We start from the raw sequence: 23,518 nt of genomic DNA, 5'->3' as shown, positions 1-23,518 counted from the left end.
TGCAGAAGTAGTGATCCTCAACGAAAAAAAAGGTGAAAAAATGGAAAAAGTATAAAATGTTTACAAATTGTGCATACCAAACAGGTTATTTGGCATTTTGCCAAATCAGACAATATATTTGGCTTTTTCTACCACAGAAACTTTCCTATTTGTATTTCTTTGGGGGGAGGGTAGGGAGGGAAGGGTGGCAGAGAGAGAATCTTAAGCAGGCTCCACACCCAGAGTGGAGCCTGGGCAGGGCTCGATCTCATGATTCTGAGTCCATGACCTGAGCCGAAATCTAGAGTTAGATTGTTAACTGACTGAGCCACCTAGGCGCCCCTCTCCTACCTGTATTTCTACATCACTCAACATGGCTAGCAGAAAAATCAAAGTCAAATGAGGAAACTTGGCAAATGCTTATCTGGCTTCATCTGTTTGACCACCAACTGGCAAATACCATAATAAAAACTGCACAGGAGATAAAGGATAGAGTAAAAGTACATTTTTTACCCTGGGCCCAGGCTTTCATAGAAGAAGCAGGTCTAAGGTTTATAGGAAATGATTTGGGAATGATTTCTAAGGGCTGAATAATCACAAAATTCTTTTTCCATTTAACAGAAATAATCCCCATGCTTGAAAAATTTTTGGTGGTACCTTTTTTCTCCTGCATCTGCACTCTATTTAATAATTTTACCCCATAATCCCACCTGTTGTTATTCTAGGAAAGACCAAGTACCTAAGAAAATCTTTATCAAATGTGTAGATCACAGGAAACTGTTGGCATTTAACAAAGACATAACACCGATGGAATAAAGGAAGGCCCAAATGAGGTAGAACACATAAATTATCTCAAACTGGTTACTTTTTGGATGACTTTTTACCAATGAGATAAACTACCTCAACCAAAAGCTAATATTTATATTAACTGATTCAATTCCCTAAAGAAGTTAATTTGTTATTAATATACCAGAGGACTGGGGCACCTGGGTGGCTCAGTGGTTGAGGCTTGCCTCCGGTGCAAGGCGTGATCTCTGTTTCCCATTGGAGTCCTCCATCTGGCTCCCTGCAGGGAGTCTAGGTGTCTGCCTCTCTCTGTGTGTCTCTCACGAACAAAGAAATAAAATCTAAAAAAAAAAAAAAAAAGTCACAGAACTAATTAGAAACTATATATGATAGTCTATTTTTTAAAAATCAAATTCAAGAATGTCAAACAGGTGACTTATGAAGAGTGGGGGTTCAAGGGAGCTCCTCACCTGTGTCTTCTGGGGACAGAGGGGTGAGTGACTTGGATGTTACTAGCCTAAGTAGGTGCTGCCAGGATGTAAGAAATTGTCGTGAGGCCGAGAAAGAAAAAAAATGCAGGAGTCCTGGCGTTTCACTGTATCTGTATCTTCAAAAGATGAATGGATAAAGCTGTGGTCTATGTATATAATGGAATATTCCTCAGCCATTAGAAATGACGAATACCCACCATTTGCTTCGACTTGGATGGAACTGGAGGGTATTATGCTGAGTGAAGTAAGTCAATCGGAGAAGGACAAACATTATATGTCTCATTCATTTAGGGAATATAAAAATTAGTGAAAGGGAATAAAGGGAAAGGGGAGGAAATGAGTGAAAATATCAGTGAGGGTGACAACATGAGAGCCTCCTAACTCTGGGAAATGAACAAGGGGTAGTGGAAGGGGAGGTGGGCGGGGGGTTGGGGTGACTGGGTGACGGGCACTGAGGGGGGCACTGGACGGGATGAGCACTGGGTGATATGCTGTATGTTGGCAAATTGAACTCCAATTTAAAAAATCAAAAATAAATTAAAAATAAAAATAAAAAATGCAGGATAGAAAAGGCACCTTCGGAGGTTGTAGCCAGGTGATATATTTCCCCCTCAAATTAGGACAGAGCTGCAAAAAGTAGAAAGAGTGAGGAAAACGGAATCGGAATCTGTGTTGGTTTTCTTGAGGTTTAGGAGCAAAAAAAGTAAAGAGAGAAGCAAAACAGGACCAAGGAGCTTACAGAGCCGGGTGTTATCACACAAGCACTTAGTGGAGGAGGCTGCAATTCCGTTAAGGACCAAACCCCAGGGGACTGTCGCACCCAACCCGGGCCAGCAAGAGCCCTGCGGGTGGAAGGGCAGGGGGGCAGGGGGGGCAGAGGGGCAGGGGGCAGGGGGGCAGTGGGGCAGGGGTCAGGGGGGCAGAGGGGCAGGGGGGCAGGGGGGCAGAGGGGCAGGGGGTAGGGGGGCAGGGGGGCAGGGAGGCAGAGGGGCAGGGGGGCAGGGGGGCAGAGGGACAGAAGGGCAGGGGGGCAGAAGGGCAGGGGGGCAGGGGGGCAGGGGCCAGGGGGGCAAGGGGGCATGGGGGCAGGGGGGGCAGAGGGGCAGGGGGCAGGGGGGCAGGGGGGCAGGGGGGTAGGGGGGCAGAAGGGCAGGGGGGCAGGGGGGCAGAAGGGCAGGGGGGTAGGGGGGGTAGGGGGGCAGAAGGGCAGGGGGCAGGGGGGCAGAGGGGCAGGGGGTAGGGGGGCAGAGGGGCAGAGGGGCAGGGGGGCAGGGGGGCAGGGGGTAGGGGGGCAGGGGGGCAGAGGGGCAGAGGGGCAGGGGGGCAGGGGGGCAGAAGGGCAGGGGGGCAGGGGGGCAGGGGCCAGGGGGGCAAGGGGGCATGGGGGCAGGGGGGGCAGAGGGGCAGGGGGCAGGGGGGCAGGGGGGCAGGAGCCAGGGGGGCAGAAGGTCAGGGGGGCAGGGGGGCAGAGGGGCAGGGGGTAGGGGGGCAGGGGGGCAGGGGGGCAGGGGGGCAGAAGGGCAGGGGGGCAGGGGGGCAGAGGGGCAGAGGGGCAGGGGCCGGCCGCGCACACCCCCGCCCGCCCCGCGAGCGCCTGTTAAGCCACGCTGCGGTCTCGGCGCAGAGCCACGTGCCACGTGTCCGCACAACCGAGCGCCTACAGGTTTAGCCGTCGAGGGAGGCCGGGAGGGGGCGTGCGTTAGTGTGCAATCAGCAGGGTGCGCTGCGGGGGTGAAAATCGCGCGGGGAGCAGGCGGGAGGGCGCCATCTCGGCGGCAAAAGGCAGCAGCGCGGGCCTTCGGCCGCGCCTCTTTCCTGTGCGGCCACCGGGAGGCGCGCCCGGCCCGCGGGAGCTCCTGCGCGGGGCGGGGCGGGGCCGGGCGGGGCGGGGCGGGGCGGGGCGGGGCAGCCCGCGCGCGCGCGTCGCCTTGGAAACGGAGGGCGCTGGCGCCGCGGCGGAGGGGGTGGGCCGGGTCCCCTGGCGGCGGGCGAGTGCGGACTGCGGGCCCCTGCAGAGCCTCCGCTCCCGGACGCCGTGGAGGGCGGTAGCGGGACTGGCGGGCCTCCTGCCTCGGCCCCGACCCCTCCCGTCCGGCACCTGAGGCCCGACCTCCCCGCCCACCCCCGCCAGTCCCGGGGCCTGCCCTGCGCCCACGGGGGCCTGGGTCGCGCCCTCGGGCGTCCTCCCCGGGCCCTGCTCCGGGACCGTTGGAAGCCGCCGGGAGCGCTGCTCAGACGCCCACCTCTCTTCACGCAGGACACAGAACCCGAAGATCTTTTGATCTGACCAAAATATTAACCGCCTTGCAGTAGAACCCCCGGGTGTGTTGCTCGTTTGCCCTTCTAGATCTTCCATTCCCGGAGGGCAGGATCTGAATTTGATTCAGGTTCGTAACCTTTTTTTTTTTTTTTTCCCCAGAAAGCCCCATATTATTTTTTTTATAATAAATTGATTTTTTATTGGTGTTCAATTTGCCAACATACAGAATAACACCCAGTGCTCATCCAGTCCAGTGCCCCCCTCAGTGCCCGTCACCCAGTCACCCCCACCCCCCGCCCTCCTCCCCTTCCACCACCCCTAGTTCGTTTCCCAGAGTTAGGAGTCTTCGTGTTCTGTCTCCCTTTCTGATATTTCCTACCCTTCATGCCCTCACCTCACAGGCAGCCTCTAGCATACAGTAGATGCTCAGTAAACCAGTTCTTCCATTTGTTTGGAGCTTTATTGCTTGACAGTACTTCCAAAGTACTTGAGCTTCCTTGATAACCCTGGGAGGAGGCAGGAAAGATGAAGAGAACTCAGGATCAGGGGGTTTAGAGGCTTGTTTGGGGTTATAAAACTGATAGTGGAGGGGCTAGGACTTGACTCAAGCCTTGCTTGGCTTAGTGTTCTTAGCACATTCCCAGTCTTGTGAATGCGTTTTGAGTGAAGACTCACACCCCCTTGCATCCTTCTCAGTACCAGTACACAGCCCTCCCCTGTGGGTACTTTCTGAGTGGCCTGAATGTTGTTGATGGCCTTAACCCTCACTCTCTCAGTCCATAGATTGGCTTCAGCTCCCCGCCCTGGATGCTGCAACATCCTTCTTTTACAATTCAATTTCACACTACCTTGCTTCTTCAGTCCCCTTCTCACTCCATGATTAACTCTCTGTTAGACAAGAGAGAGTTGAGGAGGAGGATGAGAGGTGGAAGATGTCTCATTGAAGGAAAAAAGTATATACATAGATATGTTTCTGTGAAGGCAGAGAAGGAAAATAATGAGATTGGGTATTTATCATTGTGTGTGTGATAACCGCTCGTGGATTTCCTTATTGCCACCCCAAGACCTGACTCCAGCAGATCTTTTTCATAATCACCACTGTTATTTGATGATAGAAACTTTTTTGTTCTCCACCATCAGAGTATGAAAATACTGCATGCATTTCCATAATCTTCACAATATTCTTTTCATGATTATGTTTCTTTTGTGACATTTCTAAGCTTGAAGGACAGAAGGAGTTGGGGGGAAAATGTAGTTCTGGTTGCTAGATAAGTTAGTATAAGATAGTGCTTTTCAAACTATGTTATTAGCAATTCTGGATCAGAAGATAGACCAATTATTAAGCTAAGAATCCAGTATAATTTGGGAACTGCAGTTCAGAAATGTGCTACTGACCAAAGGATTTGTGCTGGCAAAGAAAACATGTGGCAATGTAATGTAAATCATCAATTAGGCAAGTGAAAGTTGTCACTTATCCAGATATTTTATTTATTATTTTATTTATTATTATTAGTGTCATTTATCCAGATATTTTATTTATTATTTTTTAAAATATAAGGTACATTAATAATAGTTAACTTTATTATTATCTTTTTTTATTTTAAATAGGCTCTACACCCAACATGGGGCTTGAACTTACAACCCTGAGACTAAGCCAACCAGGCACCTATATCCAGATATTTTTAAATACTTCAATTTGAGTATATGGTGGTTTAACAAGTATCTCCAAACTGGCTGTGTTTTACTTTTTAAAGCTATTTTGGACTGTATATACATAATCTATACAAAAGGAGGACTGAATTTGTTTGAAACTAACTTTTAGGTGATATTCTCACTACTAAAAGCCTTTAAATGAATTTAGAGTTTTTTTTTTTAACATACACTGAAGAACACTTTTTAAATATTTAAAAATTGTATTAAAAATATGTTCTACCATAAGAGAGTATTTGCATTTAAAAGTGATTTACTAGGACACCTGGGTGGCCAAGTGGTTGAGCATCTGCCTTCAGCTTAGGGCAAGATCCTGGAGTCCCAGGATCAAGTCCCACATCAGGCTCCCTGCGTGGAGCCTGCTTCTCCTTCCGCCTGTGTCTCTGCCTCTCTCTCTGTCATGAATAAATAAATAAAATCTTAAAATAAAATAATAAAATAAAAAAATAAAATAAATAAAATAAAATAAAATAAAAGTGATTTACTTTCAGGGCCCCCTGGGTGGATCAGTCAGTTGAGCATCCAACTCTTGATCTTGGTGCAAGTCTTGATCTAGGGTTGTGGATTTGAGCCCCACATTGGGCTCCACGCTGGGCGTGGAGCTTACCTTAAATAAACAAACAAACAAACAAACAAACATGATTTACTTTCTAAACTAAGGATATGTACGACATTATGAGCAAATAAATAGGGTCATTGGTAAAGAAAGTGAGTACACATGATTTGCAAGTCAGTCATTCAAATTAGACATTTATTGAACATCTAGTTTGCATCCATGGAAGATCCTGGCCTATGTTCCAACATATATTTTTTGCAAGTCCAAAGATGAAGTGATTAGTTATTATTCAGTATTAAAGGAGTTGTATTTTGTTGAGAATGAATGCCATGAATGTTTTCAAATATATACTGCAGTTAACACTGTAATGAGATATTATTATATTATTATTGTTGTTGTTTATTAGAGTTACACATTTATAGGTAGGTAATAGCAGAGCCAGGACTAGATAGATTTCAAGACTTCCAACACCCACATAGAGATCTTTTAACTAAACCATACTCTCAACCTCTGATGGAATCTTATTCAGAACTTCTGCTATTACTAATGCTATTAAATGAATATCTTCCATTTTAATCTACATTTATATAAAAACATTGGCTAATCAACATCAGAATCCATTCTAAATGTCTGGAAACGTATCAGGGCAGAGCTGCCATCCCTCCCAGCCTCCATAAAATTCGGAAAGAGTCAGTAGGAGGCTTCTGGATATTCGTCCCAAATGAAAAAGAGTCATGAGGAACCTTCTAGATACTGAGCTAGGATCCTGAGAATCCATTTTTTTGTTTTTTGGATAATTTTGCAGAGTAAAGTAAGACATGGGTTAACAGTACATTTGAAGAATGTGGCTATTATATGTCCATTTTTTTCCAAACAGCCTACTTACTTTTCAGTGAAAAGCACTTGGGGAATATATTTTGAAACATTTTCTGATGGGAAATGATTATGGAGTGGGCTCTGACAAGGCTGGACACCCAGTCTTCAAACTCAGCTTCCTCACCTGTCCTCCCACCACAACGTATATTGAAAGCCCAGTGTTGGGAAGCCTGGGTGGCTCAGTGGTTTAGCGCTGCCTTCAGCCCAGGGTGTAATCCTGGAGACCCGGGATTGAGTCCCACGTTGGGCTCCCTGTATGGAGCCTGCTTCTCCCTCTGCCTGTGTCTCTGCCTCTCTCTCTTTCTCTCTCTCTCTCTCTGTGTCTCTCATGAATAAATAAATAAAATCTTAAAAAAAAAAAAAAGAAAAAGCCCAGTGTTGGGAGAGGAAAAACAGGCACAGAAGGTCACCCTGTAGTCACGATCTTGGGAGCATTCATTACATGCACAATCTTTCTAGTCTTTTAAAGTTGCTCATTATTTTTTTGAAGTTCTGCTGGAGTATATTTCTTTGTCTGAGTAGCGATCTTGTCTCTTCATATTTTAAAATTAAGGGTCAGGTAAAGTGCCATGCACAGAGCAGGCACTAAATAGATGTTTGCAGTTACTGGCAAACAGATCAAGTGTCCCTCTGTCAGGAATTATTCTTTGTGAAACCTTCCTGAAAGGTAATCACATTATTTTGTGAGTTTTTTTTCTAGGATTCTCACCTTTTGCTGAGATAGAAATCCTCTAGGTGGTCAAGAACTGTAAATCCTTGTAAATATTTATGAAAATCCCCATTGTTTGTAGGACATTATCAAATGTAGAAGTACTTAGTACTTTCTGAAGTAATGTCATTAGCTCATTGCAAGAATGCATCTATTAAAAGGGCAACCGATGCTTCCTAATTTTCTGAAAAATATATAAAACAATGAATCTTAATATAGTTTTTGCATAAATCATTTGTGCTTAATGGATCCACATTTTCACTCATGTTTTATTAAAGTCCTTTGTCATGAGCCTCAGTTACGTAACTATACTTTAGTCAGAGAGTTTAGCCAGGTAACTGAGGTAATTGAGCACGATGAGGTCATCCCCCCTCCCCCAGCACCAGATGGGTACTGTAGGTGGAAACTTTAACACTTGATCTCTTCCATATGACTCATAAAGAGAACTAGAGAACTAGAGATCGAAGTTAGCATTTGTTTTAACTTTTAACTGAAATATTTATAATAAAAATCACTGTCGAACAGTAACTGTTGTGAAATGAAACACTGGTCAGCATGCTATCTTTTTGTTCAATAGTCAAGTTAAAAACTCTAATTCTAAAATGGAAAATAATATAAAAATTCAACTCTGCATCTAAAACAAAAGAAAGCAATTTTTTCTCAACTGAGAAGTTTCTGTGAACTACGATGGTATAAATGACACATTTTGGTGTGTAGATTATGGAATTATTCTCAAGATTTTCATATCTGAGAAGATATCACTTAATATATCACTGTCTTAATGTGCTAATTTTTTTGTTTTATCACCTATATGCTTTTTAGTTGGGAAGTATTATAGTATGTTTCCATTCATGCATACTGGAGTCTGTTAGAGTATAGAGATGAACACATTTTGGCTGGAAAAGAAAAGGGTCAGACATAAAGACTGAGCCTTGATGGAGGTCTAGGTATGCAAGCATCATGTCTAGGAAAACATGTTTCACTTCAGAGAGATTTCCCACTGTGGATCTCAGTGATCTATGCAGATTACCGATTCAGTGACCTAAATCATTGATGAAGGTTGACAACAGCAAATCACACAGATTAGTTTTTCCACATATCATCATACTTAGCAACAGGCAGACATCCTCTGCTTTTCAGTTACCTGAAGTTTGAAGAAGCGTGATCTGGAGTTTAACTAAAGGGGCATAAATACCTAACTAAGCTCTTTCTGTATGTCAGCCACTATGCTAGGCGCTTTAAATATTAGCTTATTTAATTCTTACGACAGCTTTTAAAGTAAGGGTTTTTTTCTCTCACTTTACAAATGATGAAACTGAAGCTCAAAAAGGTTAATCTACTCAAGGTTCCATTGACAATAAGTGGTGGATCTGGGATTTAAACATGTCTGCCTGTTGGGGTGACTGGGTGATGGGCACTGAGGGGGGCACTTGGTGGGATGAGCACTGGGTGTTATGCTAAATGTTGGCAAATTAAACTCCAATAATAAAAAATAAATTAAAAAAAACATGTCTGCCTGATTCATCCATCCATTTTTTCATCTGACAAGGATTTATTGTGCATCTGTGTGGGGAAATAGAGTAATGCACAAGAATTATATCATCCCCACTTTCATGGAGTTTCCAGCCATCTAAATAAATAATTGTAAAGGCTACATTCTTTTTTTAAATATTTATTTATTTATTCACGAGAGAGACAGACTGAGAGAGAGAGGCAGAGACACAGGCAGAGGGAGAAGCAGGCTCCTCACAGGGAACCCGATGCTGGACTCGATCCCAAATGCTGGGATCATGACCTGAGCCAAAGACAGGCGCCCAACTACTGAGCCACCCAGGCGTCCCACAAAGGCTATACTCTTTCTACCATACCCAATTACTAATATTTTGAAGTTTAGGAACTCTTTTTTTTGAGATTAATGGAAATTAAAAGATAAAAATCTGTTAAGGGAGACTATGTAATCTGAAAAGAAGTACTTTAGTACCTATACAGAATCCAAGAAGTATTCCTGTTTATAAATCTTTGAACGGTGAACCTGATTTTTCACTTTTAAAATGTATCATTTTTGACAATTTTTTTACTATTGATTAAAAAGCAATTAATAGCTGATGAGCGGTTACTGTTAATAATATTATTATTACTATTATTTTGCATTTGTAAACCTTTTAGCCCCTTAAAAAACATTTGAATATGTGCTTTTATTTGCTCTTTATAACAATCCTGGCCAAACCTAATTCTTCTGGGCTCTAGTTTCTTGGTGTTCATAGAAAGTTGTACTTTTGTTTTATCTTAGTTTTAAAAAAGTTAACAGACATTTCCTGAACTGCTACTATATGCAGTGCACTCTGCCAAACACTGTGGTGGAATAAAATGACTGAAAAAGTTAAGTCCTTGTTCTTAAAAATACTTGAGAGGGAAAACAGATGTAGATGGATAACATAAGGGGATGAGTCTCTTAGAAAGTTTTGGGTGGTGAAATGCTATACCTGGGCATGGAACTTACCAGACTCAAGAATCTGTTGATTCATTATGTCCCAGCATTGTGGTAGGTAATAGGTCTGGAGACCTGGAGACCTGAAATGAAAAAAAACAAAAAAACAAAAAAAAACAGTTCTAAATTAAGTCCCAGCAGTTCCTTATCTTGAGTAAACACAAGTAGAGGAGCAAAGACAGAATTTATTTACTTTTCCCATTTCTTTTCAAACAGGTATGCTTCTTACTAACTAAGCAACACAATGGATAACACAGCAAAAGCAAATAAAAAGGATGTTCAAGATGGGCCACACAAAGAAGTCAAATTGCCTACTAGTGAAGCACTTCTAGAATACCAGTAAGTTTCAATTATGAAATCCAAATGTTCCCATGTGTAAATGGAAATCATTGTTAAGATTCATATAACTCCAAATGGAAAGTGATGCGCTCAAAAGCTGTCAAGAGAGACTGGAGGTAGATTGGAAGCATAATTTCACTCTTGTGCTATGTGCATATTTTTAAAGTTTTTGAAACTTTGACTATAATATTTTTCAAGTAGTAGTAGTGAAACAGCATTCATTAATGTGGTTTGGCTTCCTCTCTCCCACCACTCTCCCACATACTGAATACACAGTTTGTATATAACAGCTGGCTGACTTACCTCATAAAATATGATTATGTCTAGAAGTATTGATGCTGATTTTTGGCTTATTAATAGGTTTATTGTAACATGGAATAGTTAGCATACATTTATAGAAGAGTTCATTTCTAGACATTCCAATGAGCATTATCTCCAATGGCTACAGATCAAATCCAAATGATACAATTATTTTTTTAAAAGATTTTATTTATTTATTCATGAGAGACACACACAGAGAGAGAGGCAGAGACACAGGCAGAGGGAGAAGCAGGCTCTATGCAGGGAGCCCAACGCAGGACCCGATCCTGGGACTCCAGGACCAAGCCCTGGGCCAAAGGCAGGCGCTAAAACTCTAAGCCACCCAGGGATCCCCCTGATATAATTATTTTTTTTAATTTTTAAATTTATTTTTTTAATTAATTAATTAATTAATTAATTTATTTATTTATTTATGATAGACACAGAGAGAGAGAGAGAGAGAGGCAGAGACACAGGAGGAGGGAGAAGCAGGCTCCATGCCGGGAGCCTGACATGGGACTCGATCCCGGGACTCCAGGATCGCGCCCTGGGCCAAAGGCAGGCACCAAACCGCTGAGCCACCCAGGTATCCCCGGTACAATTATTTTTAATGAAAATATTTCTTAGTGTCTCACTCCCAGGAGCTGGAGACAAAACTAGAGGTAATACATATTCTATGCTTATGTTTTATCCAATTCATAGATAGTAAATCCCTGATGAGATTTTGAACCTCAGTTTTTGGCACGAGGTAGGTTTTTAATGTATAAGTCTTAGGAAGTAAATGAATTCATTTCGGTCCTTTTCATATAAGAATGTACTTTATAACCTCAACAAAGTAGGTTTAGAAAGAACATACCTCAATGTAATAAAGGCTATGTATGAAAACAGCTCATCTAACACCATACCCAGTGGTGAAAAACTGAGAGCTTTTCTCCTAAGGTCAGGAAAAAGATAGGGATGTCCACTCTCACCACTTTTATTCCAGAGTCCTAGCCACAGCAATCAGACAAAAAGAAATAAAAGGCATCCATATTGGTAAGGAAGAAGTAAAATTTTCACTATTTGCAAATGACATGACGCTATATATATAGAAAAATACTAAAGATTCCACCAAAAACCTACTAGAAATGACAAAATCAAGAAAGTCACAGGATACAAAATCACTATATAGAAATCTGTTGCATTTTTATACACTAATAATGAAGCAGTAGACAGAGAAATTAAGAAAGCAACCCCATTTACAAATGCCCCAAAAAGAATAAAATAGCTAGGTGTAAGCTTAACAAAGGAGGTAAAAGACCTGTACTCAGAAAACTATAAAACATTGATGAAAGAAATTGTAGGTGATGCAAACAAATGGAAAGATATTCCATGCTCATGAATTAGAAGAACAAATATTGTTAAAATATCCATGCTACCTAAAGCAATCTACACATTTAATGAAATCCCTATCAAATTCCAATAGCATTTTTCACGGAACTAGAACAAATAATCCTAAAATTTGTATGGAACCACAAAAGACCCCGAATAGCCAAAGCAATCGTGAAAAAGAACAACACTGGAGGTATCACAATCCCAGATTTCAAGATATGCTACAAAGCAGTAGTAACCAAAACAATATGGTATTGGCACAAAAATAGACACAGATCAATAGCACAGAATAGAGTACTCAGAAATAAACCGATGCTTATATGATCAACCAATTTTCGACAAATGAGGCAAGAATATACACAATAGAAGAAAAAGAGATCTCTTTGATACATGGTGTTGAAAAACAGCACAACCACATGCAAAAGAATGAAATTGGGCCACCCTCTCACATCATACATAAAAATAAGCTCAAAATGGATTAAGGACTTAAGTGTGAGACCTGAAACTATAAAAATCCTAGAAGGGAGCATAGACAGTAATTTCTCTAACTTTGGTCATAGCAACATTTTTCTGGATATGTCTCCTGAAGCAAAGGAAATAGAAGCAAAAATAAACTATTGGGACTACATCAAAATAAAAAGCTCTGCACAGCAAAAGAAACAATGAACAAAACTAAAAGGTAACCTACTAAATAGAAGATACTCACAAATGACATCCAATAATGAGTTAGTATCCAAAATATATAAAGAACTGATACAACTGAACACACACACACACACACACACACATGCACAAATCCAATTAAAAATTGGCAGAAGACATGAGCAAACATTTCTCCAAAAAAGATATTCAGATGGTCAACAGACACTTGAAAAGATGCTCAACATCACTCATCCATCAGAAAATGCAAATCAAAACTACAATGAGATATCACCTCACACCTGTTAGAATGGCTAACATCAAAAATACAATGATGTATTTTTTCCTTTCTTCATGTGAAGAAAAGGAAAATCATCCACTGTTGGTAGGAATGCAAACTGATCTAGCCACTGTGGAAAACAGTATGAAGGTTAAAAATAGGGATCCCTGGGTGGCGCAGCGGTTTGGCGCCTGCCTTTGGCCCAGGGCGCGATCCTGGAGACCCGGGATCGAGTCGCACGTCGGGCTCCCGGTGCATGGAGCCTGCTTCTCCCTCTGCCTGTGTCTCTGCGCCTCTCTCTCTCTCTCTCTCTCTATCATAAATAAATAAAAATTAAAAAAAAAAGGTTAAAAATAGACTATTCTACAGTTCAGTAATTACACTACTCAAAAAATATAAAAACACTAATTCAAAGGGATACATACACCCCTATGTTTATTGCAGCATTATTTACAATAGCCAAACTATGGAAGCAGCCCAAGTGTCCATCAATAGATGAATGGATAAAGCAGAATGGATAATATATATATGTATCTATATATATATTTATATACAGTTATACACAATATATGTATATGTTTATATGTTCATTATAATATATATGTATATGATTCAGCCAGAAAAACTGCACTGGAATTAAAATTTTAAATATATATATATATATATATATATATATATATATATATATATTTAAAGTATGTACTTCATTCATGCTTTTACTGAACAAATACTTGAATGTTTACCAAGTCCAAGGCAAGTGCTGGAAGAGAGCAACAAACAGATCACCTAGTTCCTGGCCTGATGAGGCATGGGAGGCAGATATTGGACAACTACTTCAAGCTTTAAAAAAAATTGCATAGCTACAATTAAGACATTATGAAAGAAAAGTGTAGGGTGTTGTGCGACAATTTAAAGGTCTTGATATGGTCAGAGGGGTCAGGAAAAACTTATTTGAGAAAGTGACATTGCAACTGATCTCTGGAAGAGGAACAGTTGTTATGGAGACATAGAATGGAGGAGAGAAAGGCTTATGGAAAAGATGCTGGGGTAAGGGAGAGCTTTTCACAGTTCAGTAACTGAGAGAAGGCAGAAATGTGGGAGAGAGGGTAGGAGCCACCTGCTGCCTATATATAGGCAACTGTCAGATCAGCCAAGCCCTGTGGAACATGTGGGATTTGGGAATAGGAAATTATTGGAAGGGGGAACAAGGCTGAAAGTGCAGAACCCGTGATGCTGGTGACTAGCCTGTGATGCTGGCCCTTAAGAGATTTGGGGTTCTTTGGTTTTCTGTTTTTTAGATTTTATTTTTATTTATTAGAGAGAGAGAGAGAAACAGAGACAGTGAGAGAGAGCATGTGCAAGGGGAGGAGCAGGGGGAGAAGGAGAAGCAGACTCCCTGCTGAGCAGGGAGCCTGATGTGGGGCTCCATCCCAGGACCCTGGGATCATGACCTGAACCAAAGGCGGACGCTTAACCAACTGAACCACCGAGGCGCCCCAATAGTTTTTTTTAAACATTCAGAGAAAAATCCATCTCCTTATTCTTGAGAAACTCCAAATCTACCTGTCTATTCTTTTTAGAGGACAGTGAGTGAATGGGTCAGAACACTAAGAGAGAAACACCCATGGGAAGGGACTTTCAACAAAGTTCCCTTTTATTTTCTACTTGAGACATTAAGTTATAACCAGAAACTACATGCACTCATCTGTCAGCATAACGGAAAACTTGTTCATCTCATCTTTGGAGAGGTGGACAAAAAGCCAGGCTCTGTGAATACAACCTGGTCTCTAACTTGTTCCTATGGTTTACACTGATGACATCCAAATATAACTGTTTCTTTCTCTTCTAGGTCAGCCAGAGGCCAGTATTTCTATTTTTAACAGAGGTTTACAAAGAGACAAACATTTAAAAATTCTCATGACTAATGCAAGATGTAAATTGAACATCTCACGTTTTTGTTCTCTCCTTTGTTAAGACTAAATAAATAATCTCATGGACTGAAACAGTCAAGGCCTTGCTCTACCATGCTCTGCTAGTTACACTTGACTCACTCCATGTGTTCCCAAGCGACAGAACTTTTGTCACATGACAAATAACCAAAACACACCCCTCACTTTCTGAGAAAAGATTGACCAAATATCCTGTGGCAGCATCTTATGTTTCTCTTATATAATCTCATCTAACAAAGAGCTGGGAGCACATAGTAGGTAGTCAATGATTTCTGGACAACTAAACATTTTTTTTAAAATCTGTCCCAAGAATATAAGGTCATGATCCTCTATGGTTGTTTGTGAAGAGCTGAGACTGCCAATGCAAAATCTATAATCATCATCTCTAGGTAATTGTGGTTTTATTTTTTCCTTTATATTTGCTTTCCCCATAGTTTTCTACAACGAGTATGAATATAGATATAGAAATAGGTGTAAATATGATTATAGGTTAAAAAATAGATACAAGTATACATTTTTTAAAAAACATTCAGATTAGGGGTGCCTGGGTGGCATAGTCGGTTAAACGTCTGACTCTTGGTTTCAACTCAGGTCATGATCTTGGGGTTATGAGAATGAGCCCCATGTCAGGCTCTGTGCTCAACTCAGAGTCTGCTTGGGACTCTCTCTCCCTCTCCCTCAGCCCCTCCCACACCATGCTTTCACTCTCTCTGAAAAAAAAAATAATAATCCAGATTTATTTGTTTTCCTTCTCAGAATTTTCAGTTAAATTGCCTGGAGGGAAAAAGTTGACACATTAATAACATCTTAATAATTCAGAGAAGGAAGGGGAAAAGTAACCCATTGTATTACTAACCATTTCATATCACTGTGCTTTAGAATAGTGTATCCTTTTCAAACTGCTTTAAATGTATTATCTCATTAGTTTATCATTGCATTTGCTTCAGTACTTAGTACTGACACTTTTAGTGTCACATGTGCACTACCATGGCACCTAAGGGAGATATGAAAAGAAAAAGGTACATAGAGAACAGTGAGACTTGAATTCCCACAGTGGCTAATAGTGTTGAGTTCTAAAGTGCAGTTTCATCTTCATGAGACCCATGGAAGTTGAAGTAGATTCCAAGGAAAGGCTCAACTGACTTAGACCTACACCTACCATGTGAGCCACAGTTGGGGCAACAAAGTCACCAAAACCTTTAGGGCAAGTCAGAATTGCCCCTGAGGCCTGCTGGTACTCTTAGATCTTTCTGAACTGCTCACAAGGAACATAAGACAAAGCCCCAGGTCATTTGCTCCTGACTGCTCTAAGTGGAGGGGTGATAGATTAAGTGTAGAATTGCCAGATACAGCAAATAAAATTATAGGATGCCAAATTAAATTTGAATTTCAAATAAATGGGAAATATTTTTTAGTATAAGTGTCTGCCATGCAGGATCTGGGGTTGGGGCTGAATGCAGTCTCCAGAGCCATCTTTGCACACTCAGTCATCACCAAGGAAGCCTCTCAGCTGAAACCAGGAATAAGTCTGTTAACCAGACCATGCAAAGACTCAGTCACAACCAATGGACACCATATACTTGAGATTCATTTGCCTGCTTCAGCCATGCAGAAAGTGAATTAAGTTACCATATTTATAATCGTATAATTTGCATGAATTTGCATAAGCCTTTTTTCAGATAATTCTCATTTACATTATTTTAATTTTTCTCCTTAAAAATGGGAGATAGAGAAGGCACTCTTTCAGAATTTTTGCACACCTAAGCTTTATTTTTTTTTAAAGATTTTATTTATCTATTTGACGGAGGGAGAGAGAGAAAGAGCACAAGCAGGGGAAGCAGCAGAGGGAGAAGGAAAAGCAGGCTCCTTGCTGAGGGGGGAGCCCTATGTGGGGTTCCATCCCAGGACCCAGGATCATGACCCAAGCAGAAGGCAGACACTTAACCGACTGACCTACCCAGATGCCCCCACACCTAAGCTTTAGGTGGGAAGTAAAAAACATGGTTTATATCCACTACTGTTTGGAAACCACCTGTGCATAGTAGTCCCTTCTGTTTAATATCCTTATCATAGCCTGTTATTTCCCCCATAACAATAGGTAAATAATATGCTTGGGTGTTTACTTCTTTATTGTTTAGTGAAATGTAAGCTCCTTGGGGGCAAGGATCATGGAAGTATTGTTCCACACTATCTCCATAATGCCCTAAACAATACTGGGCACAGAGCAGCAGCTCATTAAATCTTATTTGTGCTGTATGTGATTGTCTGTGTGACTGCATGAAAGGGAACAATGATCAATGTAAAATGCAGAATTTTGGAACTGAAAAAATATAGAGCTCATCGCCTTCAATTCTCTTACTTCCTGAAAAGTAAGGCATGGCCTAACGAGGTTGAGAGTCCTTGGGCAGTCAGTGGAGAAGCAGTACTGAAGTCCAAGTTTCACAGTATCCAAACAGAGCACTTTTGCCACTAAAGGAATTGCTTGTTTTGTTTTTATGGTGCATTTTCTCATCATTGAGAAAGAAGGAGATTTATTTTACTCTGTACTGAATACACAATGTCACACATATAAATGATATTTTGGAGGAAGGGCTGAGGATATAAGATTCAGATTCAACTGAAATTTCCTAAGCACCTACTTTACCCTAGAAACATTCACATACAATTCTTATTTTAATCTTTAAAGGATTAGAGCTAGGTATTGTTATCACCACTGACAGGTTGGAAATTGATGCTCAGAGAAGTGACTTGCCTGAGATCATATAGGTAAGAAGTGACAGGAATGTGATGGCAAACAAGAGTCTCTCATTTTGTAATGACCTCTAGGTTCACTACACCATACAGGTGATGTATTTTTGTTTTGCCTTTTTTTTTAAGATTTATTGATTTATTTATTCATGATAGACATAGAGAGAGAGAGAGAGGCAGAGACACAAGCAAAAGCTCCATGCCGGGAGCCCAACGTGGGACTCGATCCCGCGACTCCAGGATCGCGCCCTGAGCCAAAGGCAGGCACTAAACCGCTGAGCCACCCAGCGACTGTTTTGCTTTGTTTTAATGGAGGCAAGATGTTTATGTGAAGCTGTTTCCACTGTGTTACTTTGGTCTCAGATTTATTTATTATTTTTAGGATTTATTTATTCATGAGAGACACACAGAGGCAGAGACGTAGGCAGAGAGAGAAGCAAGCTCCATGCAGGGGATCCTGGGACTGCGGGATGAGCCAAAGGCAGGTGATCAACCGCTGAGCCACCCAGGCATCCCTGGTCTCAGATTTAAAGTTAAAAGATTTGTGGGGTAATAGAGAAATAGATAGCTATCAAATGGCCTATACCAAAGTCTTTCTCTACTGTTCAATCTCTCCTTTGTACCTGACAGATGCTCAACAAATACTTGTTGGGTATGAAAGAAATGTATTTGTGCCAGAAAAACCTTTATTATTTATAGAAGAGATGGTAGGTTAACTGGTGACAGGCACTAAGGACGGCACATGATGAGATGAGCACTAGGTGTTATACTATATGTTGGCAAATTGAATTTAAATAAAATTAAATTTAAAAAAATAAAGAAGAGATGGCATACTAACGAACTTGACCCAGAGGTATGTCTCATTTATCTTAGTATTTCAAGAAGGTGTGTCTGCCCTTATATAAAGTCTTTATCTTGTCATTTTTGTCTGAATTTTTAGAATTCTAGAGAACATGTTTCCTTTAAGCTGAATTATTTATAAATAATTAGAAAGTATACAAATTATACTAGGTTTCCTTTAAGCTGAATTATTTATAAATAATTAGAAAGTATACAAATTATGACTGTGAAATACAAATGGGGATTGATATAGGAAAAAACTTGAAGTTATCTCTCCAACATATATTTTAGTGAGTAAAATATACTCAGAAACACACAAAAAGGGTAGCCCTGGTGGCTCAGAAGTTTAGTGCCACCTTTAGCCCAGGGTGTGATCCTGGAGTCCCGGGATCAAGTCCCACATCGGGCTCCCTGCATGGGGCCTGCTTCTCCCTCTGCCTGTGTCTCTGCCTCTCTCTCTCTCTCTGTGTCTCTCATGAATAAATAAATAAAATCTTAAAAAAAAAAAGAAACACACAAAAAAATCACTTAAGAAGGTATCTTATCCCTAAATGTGTTTTTATAATATATTTAATACTTTATTTCAATCTAAATAGTTTATATTTGTCTCATGAATTTTCCTAGATGAGTAATTGTAACACATCTTATCTTTGTTTATTATCAGCTGTCAAATAAAGGAAAATGCAGTAGAACGATATATGGCTCAAATAAAGAGACTTAGAGAAAAGAACCAAAAATATCATGAAAGAGTGAGTATAACATTTAAAACTTACTAGTTATTAAACATTTACACAAATGCCTTAAAAATTTGTGAATTATGATTACATGTACTTTAGGAAATTATCCTCTTTAGTGCTTGGAATTGATATTTACGATCTAAGTTTTGGTACATATAAGACAAGTGGGCACCGCTGTTCCTGTTATATTAATTACCATGTCAAAGGAAGTCAGCTTGAGCTGTGTTATTTAGATCATGATGACCTGGATCTTGTGTTCAAAAATTTTAAGGCTCAGAAACCACATTTTTTAAAAGACTATTTATTTGAGAGAGAGAGAGAGGGAGAGAACAAGCATTTAGGGGAACGGGGGGAGAGGGAGAAGCAGGGTCCCCACTGAAGAGGGATCCTGATGCAGGACTTGATCCCAGGACCCGGGGATCATGACCTGAGCCGAAGGCAGACACTCAACTGACTGAACCACCCAGGTGCCCCCCTGGAACCACATTTATGTCTTAATTTCTTATTTTTTCAAATGACAAAACATTGGTTCTCTATTTTTAATTTCTGTATCTTTTTTGCTTCTAGATTGTCAGAGGATACATATGTAAATATTATTTGAAAAGTATAATCTCAATTGTTAAAGTGACTGTTTACGACGATACAATATTTTTACAAAAACAGATTGAAATGAATATCAAAGCCATGTATATGACTATCATGACTAAAGATTGGCAGAAATAGTTAAGAAGCAGTAAGTGATAATTAACACAATTTATCCCTTAAGGTGTCTCATAAATGATGAACTACTGAGACTATTCCCTACTAAAGCATTCATATGGACTCTAAAACTTCCACAGATAATTTTTATTTGGCTTTCATCTGAAATGACTATATCTACAAGTTTTAATGGAGCCTCCAATAACGTGGGGATTCTTGTCTCCTGAATAGAACTAATCTGATCATTCAGCAACATTTATTGGGCTAGACATGCCATGGTGGTGATATAACTGTGATCCTGAATTGTCAGGGTTCCCAGGATCAGTCACTAGACTCCAAAGAAACTCAGATCTGTGGATGAGAAGGGAAAGGGGAACTTTTGTCTAGGTGTCTGGATGCAATTCTATGTGATGAGATGCACAGCATGTGAGAGGAGTGAGCTGCCATCACAGGACCAATACACCTCCCCCAGTGGTCACCACTGGGACTCTGGCGTCATCCTCAGACTTACATTTGGTTGTGCAAAGGACAACAGATCCAGACTGAGGAATCTCTTTCCCATAGCCCCTCATTTGAAGCCAGAAACAAAATTCTTCTTTTCATGGAGATTTACCCAAGAATGGGATAGCCCTACACCTTCTTTTGGGGCCATCAGAGGACCCAGCAGTGAGGAGCATGGAGGGGCAGACTCCAGCTGCAACTGTATCTGTTTCTCTCTGTGTAAGCTGCTAATGCCACAGTTTAAGCTGCCACCATCTCTCCCCTATCTTTCTTCAGTTGGGTACGTTTTCCACAGTGCAAACCCACGGAAACTGTAAATCTTTCAGTGCTTAAAACCCTACAGTGGCTGCCCATTGTACAGAAAATGAAATCCACGCTCCTTACTGAAATCTTTGAGGCCCTACAAAATCTGACCTCTGCTCACCTCTCCTGCCTTATCTCCAGTCGTTCTACCCTTCACTTACCACTGCTTCTTTTAAATCTTGGAAAAACCCAGTCTCCCTGGTTATTGTACCTTCATGCAGGCTGTTTCATCTTCCCAGAATGCTCTTCTCTTGGCTAGCTCCGTTTCATTCCCCCGAACTAAGCTGGGATGCTGCATACAAATGTTATTATTAAATTGAAAGCTCTTTAGGGAACAGCAATCAAATCTTACTTACCTTTGTTTCTCAGGAAGGGTCCAGCATGAATAAGTTCTTAATAAATATTTATTGAGTTGATTCACACTAACACCTGTGGAAGGAAAAATTTTTGAGGTCATGGATATTTAATTGCTAAGTTAAATATGACTCATTAATAAGACACACTTTTCATTTAGGTCAGAAATCAGAAATACCACTTCATCCTTCCTACAAGTTATCTCTTCTCCTGTGTGAGTTTTGTTTGGACTCTCACTTCATTTATTATCTTCCTTTCTGCATTCACTGCTCCACTTACCTCATTAGACATTTCATAGTTCACTGTGTCTACGTCCTTACCTCAGATTCATTCTTTTACTCCTGCTACTCCACCACAACTGCTAAGGCAGAAGTTATTAATGACCAATTAGCCAAGTCCAGTGGCTTCTCTCTAGTCCTTGTTACCCCTTGTGCCTTCAGCAGTCATTGCTGTCAGCTTGAAACTCTCTCTCTTTGGCTGCCAGGACATCACTCTCCTTGATATTCCCCACTATTCACCAACCCATTTCATGTTTCTCATTCATTGCTCTTTTTTTGGACCTATCCCTAAATTAGTATTTTCCAGAGTTCTGATCTCAAGTCTTCTCTTTAACTCTAAAGATCTTACCTAACACCATGGCTTCAAATGTCATCTATATGGTGATAATTCACATATGTGACAAATTTTCATCATACTTATACACACAAAAAATTAAAATGAGCACATGTAAAAACTGGTGAAATCCAAATAAAGTCTCTAATTTACTTAATAACATTGTACCATTGTCAATTTCTCAGGTTTGATAATATTCTCTGGTTATATAAGATGTCATCATTGGGGAAGGCAGGGACATAGTAAGGGAGAACTCTGTGTGCTAATTTGGCAACTTCTGTTCTTGCTCTTGTGAATCTTAAAGAGTTAAAAAGGTAAATCCCATGACATGGCCTTATAACAAAACAAAATCAGGGGTGCCTGAGTGAATCAGTCAGTTAAGGATGGATGGAACCCTGCATAGGACTCCTTGCTCAGTGAGGAGTCTGCTTCTCCCTCTCCGTCTGCTTCTGTCTGTCTGCCCATTCCCCCCCACCCCCCATGTTCTCTCACTAATAAATAAAATCTTTAAAAAAAATCAGTCCTTTCTTTGTAGCTTATCTATTGAGTCTCCTTTCTTCTATTTATGGTGTGACAATTATTCTTACTTTGAATAATAATCGTTTACTTTGTAGGATAAATGTCTTTTTTAACACATTGATAAATATATCTAACTAAATTGTATTCCAGTATATCACTCAAAGTAATCTTTCAGATATAGTGAATTTTGTAACATGTTGTCAGACACATTTCCCATCCATTTGAAATTCACTACAGGACTTGGGAAGTTTAATATAGATGTTTTTAAATTTACATATAATACCAAATATGATTTAGTCACATTTATGCAACAGTCAATTACATTTTTAGGACATGTGGTACTATTTTTAATTTATAAATAAAAATATACGTTTGAAAAGAATAGTCATTGTGTTAAAAATTTGATCTAAGAGGACTGCATTTACTTCGACAAGTATTGTGCTAAGTGTGAAAGGTAAAAGAAAAATATATTGATTGATTACACATTATTTCTTTATGAATTATATGTAGTAGTTTTAAATGTAGTAGTTTTTTAAATGGATTTTCTTTGCCTATTTTAGAGCTGGAATCGATTTTGAGGCAATTGTTGCCTTACTAAAATTAGCTAACATAAATAAAATCAGATAAATATTTTTTAGTATTCAGACTATACTTGATAAAGGAATTTTCCATCTTCTAACAAAAATAAATAGAAAAGTCCATATTTGGAAAAAGTATTAGCAGGGCAATAGTTTGGCAAGAGATATTTCCATTGGTATTATTCAAGTTTCTACAAATATTTCATTTCCAAATAACTCAGTCAAGCCAAAGTAATTCAATTTATTTTTTTTTAAATTATTTATTTATTTATTCATGAGAGGCACAGAGAAAGAGAGAGAGGCAGAGACACAGGCAGAGGGAGAAGCAGGCTCCACACAGGGAGCCTGATGTGGGACTTGATCCAGGGATTCCAGGATCATGCCCTGGGCCAAAGGCAGGTGCTAAACCGCTGAGCCACCCAGGTGTCCCAATTCAGTTTATTTATAAGAAAACAAAGCATGAATTTATTTCCCAGAAAATGGAATATTTGAGAATTGACAAAAGAGCAATATATTATTTATCAATTGCTAATAATGATTGACCTCCATATTTTAAATTAAACTTTTTTGAAATAATTATAGATTAGTATGCAATTGTAAGAAATAATGCAGAAAAATAAGAAACAATACAGAGGGATCCTGTATACCCATAACCTGGTTTCCTATAACATATTACAGAACTATAGTATAATATCACAAGTAGAATATTAACATTAACAATATTGACATTGATACAGTCAAGACACAATTTCCATCAACAGAAGCATCTCTCATAATGTCCTTTTACAGCCACTCCCTCCCTCCCAATTGTACCCCTTCATTAACTCCTGGCAACCATCAATATGTTCTCCATATTTATAATTTTGTTATTCTAAGAATGTCATATAAATCACT

At 40.2% G+C, this 23,518-nt stretch overlaps 1 protein-coding gene and 1 long non-coding RNA gene across 32 annotated transcripts in view; one reads left to right on the top strand and one right to left on the bottom strand.

Annotated features, from left to right (window-relative positions):
• Positions 1-23,518, bottom strand: part of LOC111091500 — an 84,246-nt gene that overhangs the window by 25,975 nt on the left and 34,753 nt on the right. For 19 of the 28 annotated variants that reach the window (XR_005375556.1, XR_005375558.1, XR_005375546.1 and 16 more), the window contains exons 1-5: positions 1,996-2,137; positions 1,833-1,883; positions 1,454-1,491; positions 1,236-1,372; positions 950-1,106 (exon numbers count right to left, since the gene is read on the bottom strand). This is a non-coding gene — a long non-coding RNA (uncharacterized LOC111091500). Of the gene's footprint in view, positions 1-949; positions 1,107-1,235; positions 1,373-1,453; positions 1,492-1,832; positions 1,884-1,995; positions 2,138-2,917; positions 3,091-3,910; positions 4,023-5,711; positions 5,834-7,367; positions 7,552-9,867; positions 9,939-20,917; positions 20,991-23,518 lie in introns of those variants that run through there. The other 9 variants (XR_005375568.1, XR_005375554.1, XR_005375548.1 and 6 more) reach the window with 9 other exon arrangements.
• CCDC83 (coiled-coil domain containing 83) overlaps positions 3,396-23,518 on the top strand; it is a 48,506-nt gene continuing 28,383 nt past the window's right edge. The window contains exons 1-3 of one of the 4 annotated variants that reach the window (XM_038568399.1): positions 3,396-3,643; positions 10,072-10,194; positions 18,986-19,070. In XM_038568399.1, coding sequence (XP_038424327.1) covers positions 10,100-10,194; positions 18,986-19,070 — 180 coding nt within the window. In that variant the 5' untranslated portion in view covers positions 3,396-3,643; positions 10,072-10,099. Of the gene's footprint in view, positions 3,644-10,071; positions 10,195-15,043; positions 15,123-18,985; positions 19,071-23,518 lie in introns of those variants that run through there. The other 3 variants (XM_038568397.1, XM_038568396.1, XM_038568398.1) reach the window with 3 other exon arrangements.

This window comes from Canis lupus, chromosome 21, assembly GCF_011100685.1.
Source record: "Canis lupus familiaris isolate Mischka breed German Shepherd chromosome 21, alternate assembly UU_Cfam_GSD_1.0, whole genome shotgun sequence".
Taxonomy (NCBI): domain Eukaryota; kingdom Metazoa; phylum Chordata; class Mammalia; order Carnivora; family Canidae; genus Canis; species Canis lupus.
The sequence above is the reverse complement of the archived record's forward strand: the minus strand, read 5'-3'. Positions and strand labels throughout refer to the sequence as shown.